The following is a 23,243-nucleotide window of genomic DNA, read 5'->3' as shown; positions in this document are numbered from 1 at the left end:
CCCTTGTATATAGCCAAGTTATTACCTAGTACCCCTGCACATTGACTCAGTACTGGTACCCCTTGTATATAGCCAAGTTATTACCTTGTACCCCTGCACATTGACTCAGTACTGGTACCCCTTGTATATAGCCAAGTTATTACCTTGTACCCCTGCACATTGACTCAGTACTGGTACCCCTTGTATATAGCCAAGTTATTACTTTGTACCCCTGCGCATCGACTCAGTACTGGTACCCCTTGTATATAGCCAAGTTATTACCTAGTACCCCTGCACATCGACTCAGTACTGGTACCCCTTGTATATAGCCAAGTTATTACCTTGTACCCCTGCACATCGACTCAGTACTGGTACCCCTTGTATATAGCCAAGTTATTACCTTGTACCCCTGCACATTGACTCAGTACTGGTACCCCTTGTATATAGCCAAGTTATTACTTTGTACCCCTGCGCATCGACTCAGTACTGGTACCCCTTGTATATAGCCAAGTTATTACCTAGTACCCCTGCACATCGACTCAGTACTGGTACCCCTTGTATATAGCCAAGTTATTACCTTGTACCCCTGCACATCGACTCAGTACTGGTACCCCTTGTATATAGCCAAGTTATTACCTTGTACCCCTGCACATTGACTCAGTACTGGTACCCCTTGTATATAGCCAAGTTATTACCTCGTACCCCTGCACGTTGACTCAGTACTGGTACCCCTTGTATATAGCCAAGTTATTACCTTGTACCCCTGCACGTTGACTCGATACTGGTACCCCTTGTATATAGCCAAGTTATTACCTTGTACCCCTGCACATTGACTCAGTACTGGTACCCCTTGTATATAGCCAAGTTATTACCTCGTACCCCTGCACATTGACTCAGTACTGGTACCCCTTGTATATAGCCAAGTTATTACCTTGTACCCCTGCACATTGACTCAGTACTGGTACCCCTTGTATATAGCCAAGTTATTACCTTGTACCCCTGCGCATTGACTCAGTACTGGTACTCCTTGTATGAAGCCAAGTTATTGTTACATATTGTGCATCTATTATTACTTTTAATATGACATGTTTTACTTTTGTAATATTTTTCTATATTCTTTCTATCTGCATCGTTGGGAAGGGACCGTATGTAAACATTTCACTGTTAGTCCACACCTGTTGTTAACGAAGCGTGTGTGGAATAACATTTGATTGGATATAAAGCATAGGTAAACCTCCTTCCTACCTTTGTCATCACTATTTTACTGTAACAGTACCAGTTACCAGTCTCCTCAAAAGATATATTATTTATTTCAAGGGACTTCCTGGTCAAATAAAAGTTCAATTAAATAAAATAAAAATAGCTAACCTGAGAAGGCTAACAACACCTGCGTCACAGAAAAATAATGAAAGCATTACAGGACTCCAGGAGATTGAAAATAATAACTTGTTTTGGGGCTGTGACGCTCTTTAGAATGGTTGGTCAATGTAATGAAGAATACTGCTCAGGGATTGGCTAAAATGGATTGTGCTTTTGGTCTTCTAGGGACTGTATTGCGTGGGCAGATCAGGGAAGAGCGGTTAGGGTGTAGGGGGCAGGACTATTAGCCACTCCAGGCTTGGCTATGGCCCTATCTGTGCATGAGACGTACCAGCACCTCCTATAATGGGTCTTATTAGAATAATGGTGGTAGTTACAGGACCTTTTCTTGCAGGTCATTCTATCAATCTCCATGGTGAATAGAATTCTGTCAGCAATCTCCATGGTGAATAGAATTCTGTCAGCAAGTGGTTTTGCGAGAGGAAATGACTGCTTGTGGATACTACGGATTGCTTATGTTTGTTTGGGGCAATTCCACGTTAGCATATTGATGCTGAGACTAAGATTTCTCATTTTAAAATGTATGCCAGACATAAATCTATGATTCTAAAGTTAATCAAACCATACAACTCTATGCACAATGACTAGTTTTAACAATTTCCACAGGACATTTTACAAAAACACATTTACTTGAAGAACAGTGCAGATACAAATTTTGGTAACAGAATTACGTTTTTGCTGTATGTGTGGTGGAATTGCCCTTTACCCTAATCTGCATTTCAAAAGAGATAAACATCCATTATAGGTAGCATATCAAACAAGAGAATAATGATTATGTCACGGTTGTCGTCGGTTAAGGAGGACCAAAACGCAGCAGGTATGTGCAGGCTCATCTTGATTTTTATTAACTATCAAAAATGAACGTACAAAAATAACAAAAAAAACCACGAACGATCAACAAAAACAGTCTGGTAAGGCACAAGGCGAAACACAGAACAATCACCCACAAATAACAAACACACCCTAATATATGGGACTCTCAATCAAAGGCAGATAGACAACACCTGCCTTCAACTGAGAGTCCCAACACCAATTAACCAAACATAGAAAACGACACACTAGACTCAACATAGAATTCATGAAACTCACCCAGTGCCCAAAACCCCGGAATACTAAATCAAATGCCCTCCTAACACATACAACACCCAGAACCACATAAAACAAATACCCTCTGCCACGTCCTGACCAAACTACAATACTAATTAACCCTTATACTGGCCAGGACGTGACAGATTAACAAGTTTATTAATCAGACACTATTAAAGGTGCACTATGCAGAAATTGCACATTTTCCTGGTTGCTAAAATTCCAATAGTTAGCCTAATGTCAGTTTATGTGACAAAACAAACAGTCATTTGTGTAGAGAGTCATTGTCCCGTCTAAACCGCTGTGAAATATATTTTCAACAAACAGAAATATTGTATTTTCAGCTGTTTGAAGCTGGTGTACAAAACTGAAATAAAAGATGCAAAAACTAAACTTAAGCACACACAGAACAGATCTACCGCTTCTTATACTTGGTTTCAATGAGAATGACAGATCTAGTACTTACATTTCTACGTCAATTTGGTTACATATTGTAGCTTTAAAGGCCATTTTTATCTCAATATCAAATAATTTCTGGGTAACAATTAAGTACCTTGCTGTGATTGTTTTCAAATAAAATGGTCAAAAATAAACAAAAATAGCTTCTTAGCAAAGATACATTTCTCAAGCAAGAATTTAGCTAGGACTGTCTGGGAATGGCCTGAGTGAGGAGGGGAAAACAGAAAACTAAATGTTATTGGCAGAGATGCTCTTTCTTATTGGTCTATTAACTAATTTACCACCTGGTGATGTCACCAGGAAGGCTAAAACTCAACCCTGCCATAACAGGCTGAAATTTCAGGCAGTCTTTTTCATACAGCTGGAGCATTATCATAATTTTATATATATATAAAACACAGAAATATCACGTTTTTGACTGCACTGGGCCTTTAAGCCGTAAGAGTCTAAGCCAGTGGAGGGGTGGGGTACTATTAAGGATAATTTTTCTATTTGATTTTGAATTTTTAGACCCCTTGAAGTATAAAAAAAAATTATGAACAAATTATTTGAAATAAATGTTGGGGCCTTACTGCTTTTATCCCAAACAAACACGTTGAAATAACGAATTGGGAAGGACAGGCTCGGGGTAATGGTCATAATAGTTTGTTAAACCGTTTGGACGCTACAGACTTTTTTGTGAGAAGAGTGATTTTCTGGATGTCTCATGTTCTGACAAACACCGCTCAAGCTCTGTCATCTTTCACCGCAGATGCGGAAGTGTTACATAGGCAGATGCGTTGGATTGAAACGTATCCAATGAAAAAAAACTCTGATATATTTAGCTTAAACTGACAGATTTTTTGGGGGATGTTTTTAATATGAGGGCGCGGACGTGAGTCATTGTCTAGCCTGTCAGGTTGGTAAGCCTACTGAGCACTGTTGGCTTGACTATTCGGCCTGGTTGGATAGTCAATTGTTGGCAAGTCTATTGGGCACTTTTGGCTATTGGAAGGTTTGAGCTAGCACAGTCTGTTTGGCTTGAGGGACTATCAATTTGACATAAGCTCAGGCTAGCTTGTTAAGCACTGAGCATTGTCTGCGATGCTAATGTGAATGATGATGCTAATGGGGTTGTTGTTTTTGTTTGTCCACAGGAGGGCGCTGTGGTGGCCTTGTTTAAGATCTGCCGGCAGGACTGCTTCAGCGACCTCTACGCACACGCCCTGAGGGCGGTGGCCTCCATATGTTGCGTGGAGGAGGGCATCAATCAGCTGGAGAAGGTAGTGTAGTGCGGCATTTATACGCATAGACACTAGCACACACACACATTCAGAGGTTGGTTCTCACCGATGACGGCAGTGGCATATGCCCAGCATGCTCTCCAGAAAGCTGCCAGGTGCTGGGTGGAGTGGGGTTAGCCAACACTACTGGTGTCTGATACACAAACAAAAAGATTTACACAGAAACATATGGATGCAGATACAAACTGACACACACATACAACCATACAACCATAAAACCATACAACCGTACACAAAAATTAATTTACTAATAAGCAGCAGAACACAGACAGACCAACAGACAGATAGAGAGACAGACATCTTTCCATTGGTCTGCTGGAGTGAGAGCTTCGGTGGGAGATGTTTAGTCTTCCAGTGGGCATGTATAAATGCTCAACTACTACACAGGGGTTGTAGGCCTCACACGCACAGCATATTTTTACAGGGGCGCAAGTTTATTTTCACAGGTGAAAACATGTTAACAATGAGAGTAGCGGAATGCTTTTTAGAGGGTAGATCTGCTTTAACATTGCAGATAGACTGTAGCTTCCGTCAATGTAATTGTCTGCATCATTTCCAATCCCACATATATTTTTGTGGTAAATATATGTATTTATATACATCAAATAAAATCAAATGTATTTATATAGCCCTTCTTACATCAGCTGATATCTCAAAGTGCTGTACAGAAACCCAGCCTTAAACCCCAAACAGCAAGCAATGCAGGTGTAGAAGCACGGTGGCTAGGAAAAACTCCCTAGAAAGGCCAAAACCTAGGAAGAAACCTAGAGAGGAACCAGGCTATGAGGGTTGGCCAGTCCTCTTCTGGCCGTGCCGGGTGGAGATTATAACAGAACAAGGCCAAGATGTTCAAATGTTCATAAATGACCAGCATGGTCAAATAATAATAATCAGAGTAGTTGTCGAGGGTGCAACAGGTACACCTCAGGAGTAAATGTCAGTTGGCTTTTCATAGCCGATTATTGAGAGTATCTCTACCGCTCCTGCTGTCTCTAGAGAGTTGAAAACAGCAGGTCTGGGACAGGTAGCACGTCCAGTGAACAGGTCAGGGTTCCATAGCCGCAGGCAGAACAGTTGAAACATACATACATACATACATACATACATACATACATACATACATACATACATACATACATACATACATACATACATACATACATACATACATACATACATACATACATACATACATACATACATACATACATACATACATACATACATACATACATACATACATACATATACACTACCGTTCAAAAGTTTGGGGTCACTTCAAAATGTCCTTGTTTTTGAAAGAAAAGCTCATTTTTTTGTTCATTAAAATAACATAAAATTGATCAGAAATACAGTGTAGACGTTCTTAATGTCTACACGACTCCGGGATGCTTATTTTATTTTTATTTTATTTTCCTTGTTGGACATAAAAGACTTTAAAAACACCATTTGTATACGTGATCGTATACAAATGTAAGCAAGCTTTGAAATTATTATGTTTTAATAAAACGTTATATCTGTTTGGGCTTCTTGTAGTCAATATGCAGTCTACAAATTATTTGTAATTCTAAACTGGGTGGTTCGAGCCCTGAATGCTGATCGGCTGACAGCCATGGTATATCAGTCCGTATACCACGGTTATGACAAAACATTTATTTCTACTGCTCTAATTACGTTGATAACCAGTTTATAATAGCAATAAGGCACCTTGGGGGTGTGTGGCATATGGCCAATATACCACGGGTAAGGGCTGTATCCAGGCACTTCGTATTGCGTCGTGCTTAAGAACAGCCCTTAGCCGTGGTATACTGGCCATATACCACCTCCTCAGGCCTTATTGCTTAATTATATTCCGGCCCCGACCATCACTCAAGAAAAAAATCGGGCTGAATCAAGTTGATGATCCCTGCTATGTACATTTTACAGGCACAGTATATTTTACATTTGTTATCTTGTTGTTATTAGTCCCACCCTTCAGCTCCATTCAACCCCTCCCATCTATCTCTTAACTAAAGGATTGGCCCCTTTTCTTTCAATTTTCACCTAAAATGTCATACCCAAATCTAACTTCCTGTAGCTCAGGCCCTGAAGCAAGGATTTGCATATTCTTGGTACCATTTGAAAGGAAACACTTTGAAGTTTGTGGAAATGTTAAAGGAATGTAGGAGAATATAACACATTACCTTTTTTTGTATTTGTTTTGTACCATCAGCTTTGAATTGCAAGAGAAAAGCCATAATGTATTATGCCAGCCCAGGTGCAATTTAGATTTTGGCCACATGATGGCAGCAGTGTATGTGCAAAGTTTTAGACTCCAAGGAATCATTGCATTGTGTTCAAAATGTTGTGTCAAGACTGCCCAAATGTGCCTAATTTGTTTATTACAGTTTTTTCCAACTGCTTACACATGTTTTCAAAACTGTCTCTCCTTTTTTCAAAACTCTACACACAATTCCCTAAACTGCACACACAAAATGCAAAATGCCTCACATCTCCTTCAAAATGTAACACTGCATTCAAAATGCCATAAACACATGTCAGAATGAAGCATTTGCATCAAATGGCAAACATTGCTTTCATAATAGTACATTTTTGGATATACCATGTAAACACTGTTGTTCTAAATCTAAAGCTCTTTGGTCTTTCATAGGCTTATATTTACATTTCAATACAATGTTCTACAGTGAAAGTAATCTGCTGAGAGGGGTAACAAGTACACTGTAAACACCAATGCAATGTAGAAAAAAAAATATTTATTAGGCCAAACATTAGTGTTGTATACAGTAGCATACAACAAAACCATAAACATATGTAAACCAAAAGCATATTCTTTAGAATACAGTAAAGAACACAATTGTGTGTGTGGGGTCCCGGGGGGGGGGCAGTCCAGGAATTGGTAGGGGGGGGGCAGTCACCAGTGCTAAGCTACGCTTCATCTCTTCTCCGGGCTGGGTCTGGCCACAATACTTCGTCCACATCACAAGATACGTTTTCTCTTGCCAAACATGGAGGGAAGTATCTCCTAGCATGGCGTATCCAACCTTGGACAGAGGCAACCTCTATGTCCCCACATGCGTCCTCCATTGCCTGGAGAAGCGGCATGCGGGCATAGGGTTGGCGATCATACACTTTCCAGCGCCAGGCTGAGAAGAATTCCTCTATGGGATTTAGAAAAGGTGAATATGGGGGTAGGTACAAAACTACAAATTGTGGATGGGTGGCAAACCAGTTTTGGACCAGAACAGCCCGGTGCAAACTAACATTGTCCAATAAAACCACAAATCTAGCAGGCTCCTGATCTGGATCAGGGACAAGCATTGTGTAAATTGCATCCAGAAAAGTGAGCATATGGCCGGTGTTGTACGGACCCAGTGTGGCATTGTGATGGAGGACCCCCCGTTTTGAGTGATGGTGTCATATGGCCCAGGTGTCTTTTATACAGGTAACGAGCTGAGATTAGGAGCACACTCTTAAAGGGAGTGCTCCTAACCGCAGCTTGTTACCTGTAAAAAAGACACCTGTCCACAGAAGCAATCAATCAATCAGATTCCAAACTCTCCACCATGGCCAAGACCAAAGAGCTCTCCAAGGATGTCAGGGACAAGATTGTAGACCTACACAAGGCTGGAATGGGCTACAAGACCATTGCCAAGCAGCTTGGTGAGAAGGTGACATTTGGTGCGATTATTCGCAAATGGAAGAAACACAAAAGAACTGTCAATATCCCTCGGCCTGGGGCTCCATGCAAGATCTCACCTTGTGGAGTTGCAATGATCATGAGAACGGTGAGGAATCAGCCCAGAACTATACGGGAGGATCTTGTCAATGATCTCAGGGCAGCTGGGACCATAGTCACCAAGAAAACAATTGGTAACACACTACGCCGTGAAGGACTGAAATCCTGCAGCGCCCGCAAGTTCCCCCTGCTCAAGAATACATATACATTCCCGTCTGAAGTTTGCCATTGAACATCTGAATGACTCAGAGGACAACTGGTGAAAGTGTTGTGGTCAGATGAGACCAAAATGGAGCTCTTTGGCATCAACTCAACTCGCCGTGTTTGGAGGAGGAGGAATGCTGCCTATGACCCCAAGAACACCATCTCCACCGTCAAACATGGAGGTGGAAACATTATGCTTTGGGGGTGTTTTTCTGCTAAGTGGACAGGACAACTTCAGCGCATCAAAGGGACGATGGACAGGGCCATGTGCCCTCAAATCTTGGGTGAGAACGTCCTTCCCTCAGCCAGGGCATTGAAAATGGGTCATGGATGGGTATTCCAGCATGACAATGACCCAAAACACACGGCCAAGGCAACAAAGGAGTGGCTCAAGAAGAAGCACATTAAGGTCCTGGAGTGGCCTAGCCAGTCTCCAGACCTTAATCCTATAGAAAATCTGTGGAGGGAACTGAAGGTTCGAGTTGCCAAACGTCAGCCTCGAAACCTTAATGACTTGGAGAAGATCTGCAAAGAGGAGTGGGACAAAATCCCTCCTGAGATGTGTGCAAACCTGGTGGCCAACTACAAGAAACGTCTGACCTCTGTGATTGCCAACAAGGGTTTTGCCACCAAGTGCTAAGTCATGCTTTGCGGAGGGGTCAAATACTTATTTCCCTCATTAAAATGCAAATCATTTTCTAACATTTTTGACATGCGTTTTTCAGGATTTTTTTGTTGTTATTCTGTCTCACTGTTCAAATAAACCTACCATTAAAATTATAGACTGATCATTTCTTTGTAAGTGGGCAAACGTACAAAATCAGCAGGAGATCAAATACTTTTCCCCCCCATTGTACATATGGACAGTACCAAAATAAATGATCTAATGACCTCGTAACAAAATATGCAGAGCTGGGAAGGTTGTATCCACATATATATAACATTCTATTGGTTGCAAGAATTTTGTATAATCATTTACATAGAAAATTGTAAGTTTTGAATCCGGTGTTGTTTTGCGTGTCAATTCGTAAACCATGTGCCATGGAATCGGTACATCGAAGATCTCTACCCAATAATTTTGCAATCTACATGGCACAGCTGTCCATTTTTTTTGTCCTTAAATGAAACTGGTATATATTTTTATTTATCACAATTTTCCTTAATAAGGGTGATTTGTCCACAAATAGACAAGTATTTTATTTTCCATGGTCACACGATCTTCTCTATTTTTGCTAACGTTCTATAAAATTGTATTGGAGTGAGATAATTTCTTTCTTTCGGGATATGTATACCGATAGTCTTGTGCTTCAGTAATAAAGTCTTATGCTTCAGTAAGCCTATATAAACAGAGAGTTGTGCTTCAGTAGACCTATAGAAACAGTCTTGTGCTTCAGTAGACCTATATGAACAGTCTTGTGCTTCAGTAGGCCGATATAAACAGTATTGTGCTTCAGTAGGCCGATATAAACAGTATTGTGCTTCAGTAGGCCGATATAAACAGTCTTGTGCTTCAGAAGACCTATATGAACAGTCTTGTGCTTCAGTAGGCCGATATAAACAGTATTGTGCTTCAGTAGGATTACATAAACAGAGTCTTGTGCTGCAGTAGGACGATATAATCAGAGTCTTGTGCTTCAGTAGGACTATATACATAGTATTGTGCTTCAGTAGGGGGATATAAACAGAGTATTGTGTTTCAGTAGACCTATATAAAAAGAGTCTTGTGCTTCAGTAGGAGTGTATTAACAGAGTCTTGTGCTTCAGTAGACCTATTTCAACAGAGTGTTGTGCTTCAGTAGGCTTATTTAAACAGAGTATTGTGCTTCAGTAGGGGAATATAAACAGCGTATAGTGCTTCAGTAGACCTATAGAAACAGAGTATTGTGTTTCAGTAGGCCTATATAAACAAAGTCTTGTTCTTCAGAAGGACGATTTAAACAGAGTCTTGTGCTTCAGTAGGCCTACATAAACAGAGTATTGTGCTTCAGTAGGGGGATATAAACAGAGTCTTGTGCTTCAGTAGGGGGATATAAACAGAGTCTTGTGCTTCAGTAGGGGATATAAACAGAGTCTTGTGCTTCAGTAGGACTATATACATAGTATTGTGCTTCAGTAGGCCTACATAAACAGAGTATTGTGTTTCAGTAGGGGGATATAAACAGAGTATTGTGCTTCATTAGGGGGAAATAAACAGAGTATTGTGTTTCAGTAGACCTACATGAACAGAGTCTTGTGCTTCAGTAGGCCGATATGAACAGTATTGTGCTTCAATAGGATTATATAAACAGAGTATTGTGCTTCAGTAGGCCTATAGAGACAGAGTCTTGTGATTCATTAGGCCTATATAAACAGTCTTGTGCTTCAGTAGGACAATTTAAACAGAGTATTGTCCTTCAGTAGGCCTATATGAACAGAGTGTTGTGCTTCAGTAGGCGTATTTAAACAGAGTATTGTGCTTCAGTAGGCGTTTTTAAACAGAGTATTGTGCTTCAGTAGGGGGATATAAACAGAGTCTTGTGATTCAGTAGACCTATATAAACAAAGTCTTGTGCTTCAGTAGGGGATATTAACAGAGTATTATGCTTCAGTAGGACTATAGAAACAGAGTCTTGTGTTTCAGTAGGCCTATTTAAACAGAGTTGTGTGCTTCAGTATGTCGATTTAAACAGTCTTGTCCTTCAGTAGGACTATGTAAACAGAGGTTTGTGTTTCAGGAGACCTATATGAACAGAGTCTTGTGCTTCAGTAGACCTATTTCAACAGAGTCTTGTGCTTCAGTAGGATGATATAAACAGAGTATTGTGTTTCAGTAGGCATATATATTCAAAGTATTGTTCTTCAGTAGGATGATATAAACAGAGTATTGTGTTTCAGTAGGCATATATATTCAAAGTATTGTTCTTCAGTTGGATGATATAAACAGAGTATTGTGCTTCAGTAGACCTATATAAACAGTCTTGTGCTTAAGTAGGGGGATGTAAACAGTGGTTTGTGTTTCAGGAGACCTTTATAAACAGACTATTGTCCTTCAGTAGATCTATATGAACAGAGTCTTGTGCTTCAGTGGGCCTATATAAACAAAGTCTTGTGCTCCAGTAGGTGTGTATTAACAGAGTCTTGTGCTTCATTAGAACTATTTCAACAGAGTCTTGTGCTTCAGTAGGCCTATATAAACAGAGTCTTGTGCTTCGGTAGGATGATATAAACAGTCTTGTGCTTCAGTAGGCCTATATAAACAGAGTCTTGTGCTTCAGTAGGATGATATAAACAGTCTTGTGCTTCAGTAAGGGAAAATAAAGAGATTATTGTGTTTCAGTAGGCATATAAATTCAAAGTCTTGTTCTTCAGTTGGGGGATATAAACAGAGTCTTGTGCTTCTGTATGCCGATATACAGTCTTGTGCTTCAGTTGTGCTTCAGTAGGGGGATATAAACAGAGTCTTGTGCTTCAGTAGGGTGATATAAACAGAGTGTTGTGTTTCAGTAGGCATATATATTCAAAGTATTGTTCTTCAGTAGGACGATATAAAAATAGTATTGTGCTTCAGTAGACCTATATAAACAGAGTATTGTTCTTCAGTAGGACGATATAAACAGTCTTGTCCTTCAGAAGTCTTATATAATCAGAGTCTTGTTCTTCAGTAGGCCTATATGAACAGAGTATTGAGCTTCAGAAGTCCTATAGAAACAGAGTCTTGTTCTTCAGTTGGGGGATATAAACAGAGTCTTGTGCTTCAGTAGATCTATATAAACAAAGTCTTGTGCTTCAGTAGGTCGATTAACCAGAGTCTTGTGCTTCAGTAGGCCTATATAAACAGAGTCTTGTTCTTCAGTAGGCCTATATAAACAGTCTTGTTCTTCAGTAGGGGGATATAAACAGTCTTGTGCTTCAGTAGGGGGATATTAACAGAGTATTGTTTTTCAGTAGGCATATATGTTCAAAGTATTGTTCTTCAGTAGGATGATATAAACAGAGTTTTGTGCTTCAGTAGACCTATATAAACCGGGTATTGTGCTTCAGTAGGCCTATTTAAAAAGAGTCTTGTTCTTCAGTAGGGGGACATAAACAGAGTATTGTGCTTCAGTAGGCATTTTTAAACAATCTTGTGCTTCAGTAGACCTATGTAAACGGTCTTCTGCATCAGTAGGCCTATGTAAACGGTCTTCTGCTTCAGTATGTCCTATATAAACAGAGTATTGTGCTTCAGCAGGTCGATATATACAGATTATTGTGCTTCTGTAGGCCGATAGAAACAGAGTCTTGTGCTTCAGTAGGCCTATAGAATCAGAATCTTTCTGTGTGTTTTTCTTTCTTCTTTTGAGAACAAACAAAAACCACAAAGCATCTCCACCCATGAAAGTCAAGTACAACCCCATTCATTGATTAATGACGCCACACCGGCGTCTGTGTCTGCTCAAAGAGCAGCTTGGAGAACGGAGTCAGTCAGGTGTAGATACGCCAGACAGCATAGCAATGACAATCGGCCCCAGATTAGATCCTCCAGGAAGGGGGAACTGTCGCGGAAGTGGACGCCACGAACTGAACATGAGCCATCGCTCAGCCGCAACAACCACACCTGTTGCAGTTGTCGAGTGATGGAGGAAAGGGAATGATTCACTCCATGTGTTTTATTGTGGCAGGTAGCCTAGGGGTTTAGAGCGTTGGACTAGTAACCGAAAGGTTGCAAGATTAAATCACCGAGCTGACAAGGTAAAAATCAGTCGTTTTGCCCCTGAACAAGGCAGTTAACCCCACTGTTCCTAGGCAGTTAACCCCACTGTTCCTAAAATAAGAATTTGTTCTTAACTGACTTGCCCAGTTAAATAAAGGTCAAAAAATGTAATAATAATAGTTGGTTGGAAACTGCTTGTTCATTTCTGTTGGTGCATGTGGTTAAAACAGTAAGATCATGATGAAGTTGAACCTCCGTGGTCGTGTCTACTGCACTCTAAAAACCACAGGCACATCGACAAAAAGTGTCCTACAGTACATGATATTTGGGCAGCTTAACTTTGGTACAAAGTTATTATATAATATATACCCCTTTGAGAAGTTGGTAGACATTTGTTATTATTATTAGGCCACAAAACTTTTATAAGTCGAGCCAAGTAAGTGTCTTCTTCCACACGATTAGTAATACATTTTGGAAGACATCCGGTGTAGCCCGGGGGCAAGACATGAATGAGAAGTTCATCTCAGTGCAGCATATTTCGGGGAGAGGGACGGGAGAGGTGGGCGGAAGAGGGGATTGTTCCGCTTCGATGGGCCGTGCCGGCACGCTGGTAAAGTATTAGGAGAAATACGGAGTTGTCCTATCATCAAGCTCAAAGTGATGTTCTACAGGAAATGTCTCTGACAGGTGTGTCTAGGATGGATACTTTGTATGAGCTCACGAAACAATTCTACTCACGCTGAAAGTTGTTTGTAGATATTTTCACAGAGAGACAAAAAAGCTAAAAGTGACAATTATTGCAATGTTTTTCTGTTTGGGTGCTCTGTATTTTAACACTGGTCGCTTCCATTATAGACTTGACCGTCAAATCCTTCAAAAGGTAGAGTTATACAGGTTATCTGTTTTGAAGTAAAATGTTTTGCTAATATTAATAAAAGGTTTAGTTTTATTCCACAGTATATTTGGACACGAATACAGTATTTGCCGGGTCACCGGCACTACTGCTCAAAGATGCAAGGTCTCAAAGGTACTGTTTATTATAGTAGTGGGAAGTGCACCAGAATTTTGTCTGTGCAACATTGACACCATGTGGATAAATATTTTATTTCCAAACCTGGATGAAAAGTTCACTGTATAGACACACGTATCACTCTACCCAACTTCCTCACTCACTCACTCACTCACTCACTCACTCACTCACTCACTCACTCACTCACACACTTTTTTTCCCATCGTGACTAATTATAAAAATCGCCAAGCCCAGCGCTTTTTCTACCGTTATAAAATCAGATTTTATTGGAATACTCCTGTTTCACTTAACTATATTAGGAGACAAAGACATTGGGTCTGCACCAACGAGGTTACAATTTTGAGAGACACATGAATCACATTCCCCCAAACCTGATGTGCACGTGTTGGGGAAATGGCAGGCGAGATCTGTGAGCCCTCAGCCCCAGAGGGAGATGGCCGTAACATTGGAGTGGTGTCGTTTAATCGTGATGGCTTTATGGGCAGAGCTGCCAAGTCTCAACCAGGTTGGCACCGGACACTTAACCAGGGTGGACCGCGGACACTTAACCAGGGATAACCTGGACACTTAACCAGGGATAACCTGGACACTTAACCAGGGTGGACCGCGGACACTTAACCAGGGATAACCTGGACACTTTACCAGGGTTGACCCCGAACACTTAACTATCTGTCTGGACCGCCTAAAAATAGAGCCTACTATAGAGGGATTATTAGATGAATCAAAGGCAGCTGTCAATCCAATGAGATGCTCGGGGCTTGTTACATCATATGTGGTTATACGGTTCTTCTTCCTTTTTATGTTGGACTTCTTCAATGAATTCCAAATGGACTTGTGTGTGTGTGTGTGTGTGTGTGTGTGTGTGTGTGTGTGTGTGTGTGTGTGTGTGTGTGTGTGTGTGTGTGTGTGTGTGTGTGTGTGTGTGTGTGTAGCCTGGTGGAAAGGGAAAGGGGGATACCTAGTCAGTTGTACAACTGAATGCCTTCAACTGAAATGTGTCTTACGCATTTAATCCAACCTCTCTGAATCAGAGAGGTGCGGTGGTCTGCCTTAATCGACATCCACGTCTTCGGCGCCCGGGGAACAGTGGGTTAACTGCCTTGCGTGTTATCCTTATGTCTAGTATTAGATGATTCGACATAACAGAATGTGCTTGTCATTGTGTGCTATACATATGCGTCACCCTTCTTATAGGTGGATGGGATCCTGTGCTTGGCGGACATCCTGACCGATGAGAACAGAGCTGAGTCGGCGAGGGCAGAGGCAGCGGCAGTGGTGGCCCAGATCACCTCGCCCCACCACACCTCCACCCAGCACCTGGGCAGCTTCCTGGAGAGCATGGAGGACATTGTCACCGCTCTCATCAGTGAGTATATGGCTGCTGTACTGCAGTGCTTTGATATGGCTAGATCAGTGTGTTCATTCTGAAACACTTTAAAGGAAAAACAAGACAACGGGCAGCTCCTTCACTTAGTTTTGGGATGGGGATGCAGAAATGTAACCACTCAAATTCAAAGGTGGAGCTATGAATGTAAGGTCCATCAGGTCAAGGTGATTTTTGAAGATGAATGTTTGTGTGTTTCCTCCAGAGTTGTGCGGGAGTGCCTCCTGTGGCGAGGTCTTCCTCCTGGCGTCTGCTGCCCTTGCCAACATCACATTCTTCGACAGCATGGCCTGTGAGATCCTCCTCCAGCTCAACGCCATCCACATCCTCCTCCAGGCATGCAGAGACCGCCAGAGAGTTGATACTCCCTACTCTAAAGACCAGGTAGAGGACACGCTGATCTATAGGTAGATCATTGCTCCCACCAAGACCATGGTTTCAGTAGAGTGATTGGTTAAAATGCTGCGCTCGGGAGAGGGAGGGGACCTACCCTCTTACATATGTAAACACACCTGCCATATCTTCCTAATTTCCTAAGAGGGCATTCCATAAACCAGATTTACCATCATTCAAAGTATTGTATAATTTGAGTAATTCATGCCCAGCACTGTCATATTTTACAAGGAGGCATGCTAAAATGTGTTGAGTGTTGTCAAATCTCTGGTATGCCCTGTTGACTGTGGTCCGTTTAGGTGGTTACCATCTTGGCAAACCTCTCTGTTTTGGAGCAGTCTGCACCTGAAGTCCTGCAAGAGAAAGGTACGCAAAAACCTGTTTTTACCAGTATTTGATGTATGTGAATGAGACTAACATCATGTTAAACATCTCCACACATGTATTCGCTGGTCATCACAGAGACATTGATTAATATCAAAGGAGGGAGATGACAGAGAGATGACAATTAGAGATGCATTTTTTTATTGCAATTCTCTTATAATCCTCAAGATGACAACGTAAACCCACATTTCTGCCATGTTGCCTGCTTCCTCAACCCTCTTAGTCTCTGTCCCCTGACTCTTCTTGTTGATGTTGTGTATTAAAGCCCCTGACTCCATGTTTGCATTGTCTTTTTTCTCCTGTTTCTCTCATCCTCTGTTTGTCTGTGTGTTGTTGTCTACGTCCTCTGTCTGTGTGTTGTTGTCTTCGTCCTCTGTCTGTGTGTTGTTGTCTACATCCTCTGTCTGTCTGTGTGTTGTGTCTACATCCTCTGTCTGTCTGTGTGTTGTGTCTACATCCTCTGTCTGTGTGTTGTGTCTACGTCCTCTGTCTGTGTGTTGTGTCTACATCCTCTGTCTGTGTGTTGTGTCCACATTCTCTGTCTGTGTGTTGTGTCTACATCCTCTGTCTGTCTGTGTGCTGTTGTCTACATCCTCTGTCTGTGTGTTGTTGTCTTCGTCCTCTGTCTGTGTGTTGTTGTCTACATCCTCTGTCTGTCTGTGTGTTGTTGTCTACTTCCTCTGTCTGTCTGTGTGTTGTGTCTACATCCTCTGTCTGTGTGTTGTTGTTGTCTACTTCCTCTGTCTGTCTGTGTGTTGTGTCTACATCCTCTGTCTGTGTGTTGTGTCTACGTCCTCTGTCTGTGTGTTGTGTCTACATCCTCTGTCTGTGTGTTGTGTCTACATCCTCTGTCTGTGTGTTGTGTCCACATTCTCTGTCTGTGTGTTGTGTCTACATCCTCTGTCTGTCTGTGTGTTGTTGTCTACATCCTTTGTCTGTCTGTGTGTTGTTGTCTACGTCCTCTGTCTGTGTGTTGTGTCTACATCCTGTCTGTCTGTGTGTTGTTGTCTACATCCTCTGTCTGTGTGTTGTGTCTACATCCTGTCTGTCTGTGTGTTGTTGTCTACATCCTCTGTCTGTGTGTTGTGTCCACATCCTCTGTCTGTGTGTTGTGTCTACATCCTCTGTCTGTCTGTGTGTTGTTGTCTACATCCTCTGTCTGTCTGTGTGTTGTTGTCTACGTCCTCTGTCTGTGTGTTGTTGTCTACATCCTCTGTCTGTCTGTCTGTTGTGTCTACATCCTCTGTCTGTGTGTTGTTGTCTACTTCCTCTGTCTGTGTTGTTGTTGTCTACATCCTCTGTCTGTGTGTTGTTGTCTACTTCCTCTGTCTGTGTTGTTGTTGTCTACATCCTCTGCCTGTGTTGTTGTTGTCTACATCCTCTGCCTGTGTTGTTGTTGTCTACATCCTCTGCTTGTGTTGTTGTTGTCTACATCCTCTTCCTGTGTTGTTGTTGTCTACATCCTCTGCCTGTCTGTGTGTTGTTGTCTACGTCCTCTGTCTGTCTGTGTGTTGTTGTCTACGTCCTCTGTCTGTCTGTGTGTTGTTGTCTACGTCCTCTGTCTGCCTGTCTGTGTGTTGTTGTCTACGTCCTCTGTCTGTCTGTCTGTCTGTCTGTGTGTGTGTGTGTTGTTGTCTACGTCCTCTGTCTGTCTGTCTGTGTGTGTGTTGTTGTCTACGTCCTCTGTCTGTCTGTCTGTCTGTCTGTCTGTCTGTCTGTCTGTCTGTCTGTCTGTCTGTCTGTCTGTCTGTCTGTCTGTGTGATGTGTCTACATCCTCGGTCTGTCTGTGTGATGTGTCTACATCCTCGGTGTGTTGTGTCTCCCTCCTCGGTCTGTCTGTGTGTTGTGTCTACATCCTCTGCCTGTGTTGTTGTTGTCTACGTCCTCTGCCTGTGTTGTTGTTGTCTACGTCCTCTGCCTGTGTTGTTGTTGTCTACGTCCTCTGCCTGTGTTGTTGTTGTCTACGTCCTCTACCTGTGTTGTTGTTGTCTACGTCCTCTGCCTGTGTTGTTGTTGTCTACGTCCTCTGCCTGTGTTGTTGTTGTCTACGTCCTCGGTCTGTCTGTGTGTTGTTGTATACGTCCTCGGTCTGTCTGTGTGTTGTTGTCTACATCCTCTGTCTGTCTGTGTGTTGTCTACATCCTCTGTCTGTCTGTGTGTTGTTGTCTACGTCCTATGTCTGTCTGTGTGTTGTTGTCTACGTCCTCTGTCTGTCTGTGTGATGTGTCTATTTCTTCCGTCTGTCTGTGTGTTGTCTGTCTGTCTGTCTGTCTGTCTGTCTGTCTGTCTGTCTGTCTGTCTGTCTGTCTGTCTGTCTGTCTGTCTGTCTGTGTTTTGTCTCTACTTCCTCTGTCTGTCTGTGTTTTGTCTCTACTTCCTCTGTCTGTCTGTGTGTTGTGTGTTTTTGTCCTCTGTCTGTCTGTGTGTTGTGTGTCTACGTCGTCTGTCTGTCTGTGTGTTGTTGTCTATGTCCTCTGTCTGTGTGTTGTTGTCTGTCCTCTGTCTGTGTGTTGTTGTCTATGTCCTCTGTCTGTGTTTTGTCTCTACTTCCTCTGTCTGTGTTTTGTCTCTACTTCCTCTGTCTGTCTGTCTGTGTTTTGTGTGTCTATGTCCTCTGTTTGTGTGCTGTCTGTCTGTCTGTCTGTCTGTCTGTCTGTCTGTCTGTCTGTCTGTCTGTCTGTCTGTCTGTCTGTCTGTCTGTCTGTCTGTCTGTCTGTCTGTCTATGTCCTCTGTCTGTGTTGTGTGTTGTGTGTCTATGTCCTCTGTCTGTGTTGTGTGTTGTGTCTGCTAGGTATTGAGAGACTGCTCCAGCTGCTGGGTGAGAAGCCATCCTCCTCTAGTCCATCGGAGGGCGCCGCGTGCGAGAGGGTCCAGCAGAAAGCTGCTGTCACACTGGCCCGTCTGAGCAGAGACCCGGACATAGCCCAAACAGCCATCCAGCTGCAAGGTAGAGGCCCTCGCTCTGGGGTCAAGTTTCCCCTAGGTACAGATCTAGGATCAGCCTCCCCAAATCTTAACCATTAGTGGGGGAAATGCTAAACTGCCCCAAGATCAGTGTCTAGGGGCAACTTCCCCCGACTCCATATGCTTCTCTGCTACCTAAGCTGATAGTATTTAGACCACTTCAAATCAAATCAAATTGTATTTGTCACATGCGCCAAATAACAGGTGTAGACCTTACAGTGAAATGCTTACTTACAAGCCCTAACCGACAATGCAATTTTTTTTAAAGACCGAATAAGAAATAAAAGTAACAAATAATATCAAATAATATCCTATCTCTTCTTAGTTGCATTCAATGACTCGACTAGGATGACCTTTCTTTTAAGTATATTAACGCTGTAAATCTTTATCTCAAACAGCATTTTGATGAACGCATGTGTGTACCACTCTCTTTTCAGCTCTTTTTTACTCTCAGTAATCATAGCAACCACAGGAGGTTGGTGGCACATTACAGTTTTTTCCAACTGCTTACAAACAAAATCTTTTCATTTCACACGATTTTTGAAACCTCTCACTCAAAGTGCAAAACTACACACCAAATATCCAAAACCATAAGCTATTTCTCAGCCTTTGACTCAGTTGTCAATTGCACAAAACACTTTTTTCAAAACACTACACACAATTCTCTACCTATAACCCAAAAATCTAACAGGAAGTGACTTGCTTTCCTTTTCCAAACACAACCAATCAAAATGCTACACTTATTCACCAGGTCACACACACACAATAGGACAGAGGGCAATTACCAATGTCCCTGGACAGCGTGGGGGTAATATAACTATGTGTGCTGCCATCACTCAAAACGGGGTCCTCCGTACAACACCGGCCATATGCTCACTTTTCTGGATGCCATTTACACAATGCTTGTCCCTGATCCAGATCAGGAGCCTGCTTGATTTGTGGTTTTATGGGACAATGTTAGTTTGCACCGGGCTGTTCTGGTCCAAAACTGGTTTGCCACCCATCCACAATTTGTAGTTTTGTACCTACCCCCATATTCACCTTTTCTAAATCCCATAGAGGAATTCTTCTCAGCCTGGCGCTGGAAAGTGTATGATCGCCAACCCTATGCCCGCATGCCGCTTCTCCAGGCAATGGAGGACGCATGTGGGGACATAAAGGTTGCCTCTGTCCAAGGTTGGATACGCCATGCTAGGAGATACTTCCCTCCATGTTTGGCAAGAGAAAACGTATCTTGTGATGTGGACGAAGTATTGTGGCCAGACCCAGCCCGGAGAAGAGATGAAGCGTAGCTTAGCACTGGTGACTGCCCCCCACTACCAATTCCTGGACTGCCCCCCCTCGGGACCCCACACACACAATTGTGTTCTTTACTGTATTCTAAAGAATATGCTTTTGGTTTACATATGTTTATGGTTTTGTTGTATGCTACTGTATACAACACTAATGTTTGGCCTAATAAATATTTTTTGTTTCTACATTGCATTGGTGTTTACAGTGTACTTGTTACCCCTCTCAGCAGATTACTTTCACTGTAGAACATTGTATTGAAATGTAGATACAAGCCTATGAAAGACCAAAGCGCTTTAGATTTAGAACAACAGTGTTTACATGGTATATCCAAAAATGTACTATTATGAAAGCAGTGTTTGCCATTTGATGCAAATGCTTCATTCTGACATGTGTTTATGGCATTTTGAATGCAGTGTTACATTTTGAAGGAGATGTGAGGCATTTTGCATTTTGTGTGTGCAGTTTAGGGAATTGTGTGTAGAGTTTTGAAAAATGGAGAGACAGTTTTGAAAACGTGTGTAAGCAGTTGGAAAAAAGTGTAATTGGGGAGGACGGCTCATAGTAATGGCTGGAATGGATTTAATGGAATGGTCATTTAACACATCAAACACGTGGTTTCCATGTGTTTGATACCATTCCATTGACTCCATTCCAGACATTGTTATGAGCCGTCCTCCCCCAGCAGCCTCCTATGATAGGACCTTTGTGTAGGTCAATCGACAACACATTTTCTAAACTGACCACGGTCTTCCATTTCTCCAGCTGTCCCTCGACTAATCGAACTGTGTCGCTCACCAGCGGAGCGGAACAACAGTGACTCTGTACTAGTTGCATGTCTGGTAGGTATATTTAAATAAGTGTTTGTATGGTTGTCTGTGTACAATAGTTCTATTTCTGAGAATGTGTTTGAATGTGAACCATATATGTAAATAATATATTTCCCATACACATGGGCTACACTCTGTGAAGTACATTTTTCCAGTGCATAAGTGTGTCTAATAACTTAATGAGAGGTTTGTATGCATGGGGCAAAAAGACAGCAGTCCTTGATCTGAACCAGTCTTCTCACCATAAGGAGATCCCACTATATAAGGAAGCAGGTTATGTTTAAATATATCATACGTATTCCTGTTCATCCTTTATCATTCAGTTAGCCTGATCATAAGGCCGGATCACAGGCTAGATAAAGAGCTCTTTAGACCTGTCTAAAAGAGTCAGAGGCTTAATTAATATTGCTGGACGGTTCTCTCCTTCACTGTTTTACACTGCTTGTTATACTTAAGAACATTTAATAGTATTCTTTTTTATCGCTATTGCCAGGGGTTATAATGGAGATTTTGTCAGTGTTGAACCAGCCTTCAAAGAGGGTTGGCTTTCAGAGAACATTTTGTTAACTAATATGTAGTAAATATTTGCCATTCCCCTGCTGGAGTAGAACTGTTGTCTTGTTTCATACTGCCATGCTCCCTCTCAGTTGTACTGTAACACAGAATACTGAAGCAGTCATACACTGCACAGTGTCAGTCAAATCTCAGCCCATCAATAAATAGCTGAAGGACTTATATCTGATAATCAGCAATATCTCGATCTGTAGTCTACATTGAACTATATCTATAGTGATCAATATTGATTTTTATTCTGTGCTACGTCATACGCTACAGTGCAGTCGATTAAATAGGTGTTGAATGTCTTCACTGATCCAGCCATCTCCCTGTGCTCTGCAGGCTGCCCTGAGGAGGCTGGCAGCGGGGTGTCCAGACAGTATCGAGGCCACCGACCACCAGCAGCTGATCAAGCCCAGACTGGTGGACTCTTTCCTGCTGTGCTCCAACATGGAAGAGAGCTTTGTATGAGAAGAGAGCTTTATAGGACGATCCAGAGCGGAGGGGTTGGGTGCACAGGCACTGGAGGAGTTTCAGTGACCACTCACTCCAGCCTGAGACTTAAAAGCACACAAGACAAAGGAGGGGTTGCTGAAATCAGTCCCTACATGCCAAAGCACACATTAAATGTATACCTAAAAATCTGAGCATAAACGGAATTGCTGTTAATAATTACAGAACTGACATTCTCGGAGTATAAAACACCGAAACTCGGGGACATGTACATGTTGGCAGCATTCATGAAATGGTACTTATTGGTTATAACTCATCTCATAGCAACATTCATAGTGTACATGGGACCACCATGCATGAAATAAAAATAATCAGTATTTTGTGTCAGCTGCCAATTTAATGGGTTGTTAAAATATTAGAAACTACTATTGTGTTCTGTTACTTACAGATAAGAATGTGTTTAATGAGTTGTTGGTGGAACATACAGTATCTTTAAGGTATTTGATTACATTATCACATTTCCCTCTCTTGTTCAGGTGAGGTAATAATATAGGTTACTGATTTTAGTGTGCTGTTGTGAGCGCAAGGTGACTCCTAAAGTAGGTTTACTTGGAAACAAAGTGCTTTGAAATCTATAATATTGTATCTGTATTTCTTGCCTTGGATCTAAAACATTGTATTTGCTACAAAGAAACATAAATGTGTTGTAAACCACAATCTCTATTAAATTACTATTATAATGTATGGCATGCATATACTGTAATAAAGAGAAGAATATCTTATAATGCAATGTTGTATTTTTTGTCACTGTCAAGACAGGTATCCATTCAGAAAGGGACCCCATTGGAACTAGGCTTCACTGCTGTGCTAAATGTGACCAGAGAAAACTAAGCGAAAACAAGAGTATCATGCCACACCAAAGGTAGAACTTGGCTCATCACAGCGAGACCACGTCAGAGGAGATTACTGTTAAATAATCAATGATGCCTTGTGTCCCTTCATAAGGCCTAATGAGGGTCCAAAGTCTGTAGTCATGCTTCTCTCACGAGAGCTGCTACAATGCCTGACGTACAGCACATCTCCAAGGAACAATGCTCCAGTTTCTTCCTTTATCACCAACAAAGATGGTGGGGGATGAACAAAGCCTTTGTCCGTGGCT

At 41.9% G+C, this 23,243-nt stretch overlaps 1 protein-coding gene across 2 annotated transcripts in view; it reads left to right on the top strand.

Moving 5' to 3' along the window:
- LOC115192804 (protein inscuteable homolog) overlaps positions 1-22,869 on the top strand; it is an 89,232-nt gene extending 66,363 nt beyond the window's left edge. For both annotated transcript variants that reach the window (XM_029751665.1, XM_029751664.1), the window contains 7 exons: positions 4,041-4,166; positions 15,024-15,195; positions 15,419-15,597; positions 15,906-15,972; positions 18,784-18,939; positions 21,012-21,088; positions 21,974-22,869. In XM_029751665.1, the coding sequence (XP_029607525.1) occupies positions 4,041-4,166; positions 15,024-15,195; positions 15,419-15,597; positions 15,906-15,972; positions 18,784-18,939; positions 21,012-21,088; positions 21,974-22,102 (906 nt within the window). In that variant the 3' untranslated portion in view covers positions 22,103-22,869. The remainder of the gene's footprint in view (positions 1-4,040; positions 4,167-15,023; positions 15,196-15,418; positions 15,598-15,905; positions 15,973-18,783; positions 18,940-21,011; positions 21,089-21,973) is intronic.
- Positions 22,870-23,243: the final 374 nt, after the last annotated feature.

The sequence above is a fragment of the Salmo trutta genome, chromosome 4 (genome assembly GCF_901001165.1).
Source record: "Salmo trutta chromosome 4, fSalTru1.1, whole genome shotgun sequence".
Lineage (NCBI taxonomy): Eukaryota > Metazoa > Chordata > Actinopteri > Salmoniformes > Salmonidae > Salmo > Salmo trutta.
This window is presented reverse-complemented; position numbering and strand designations above follow the sequence as displayed.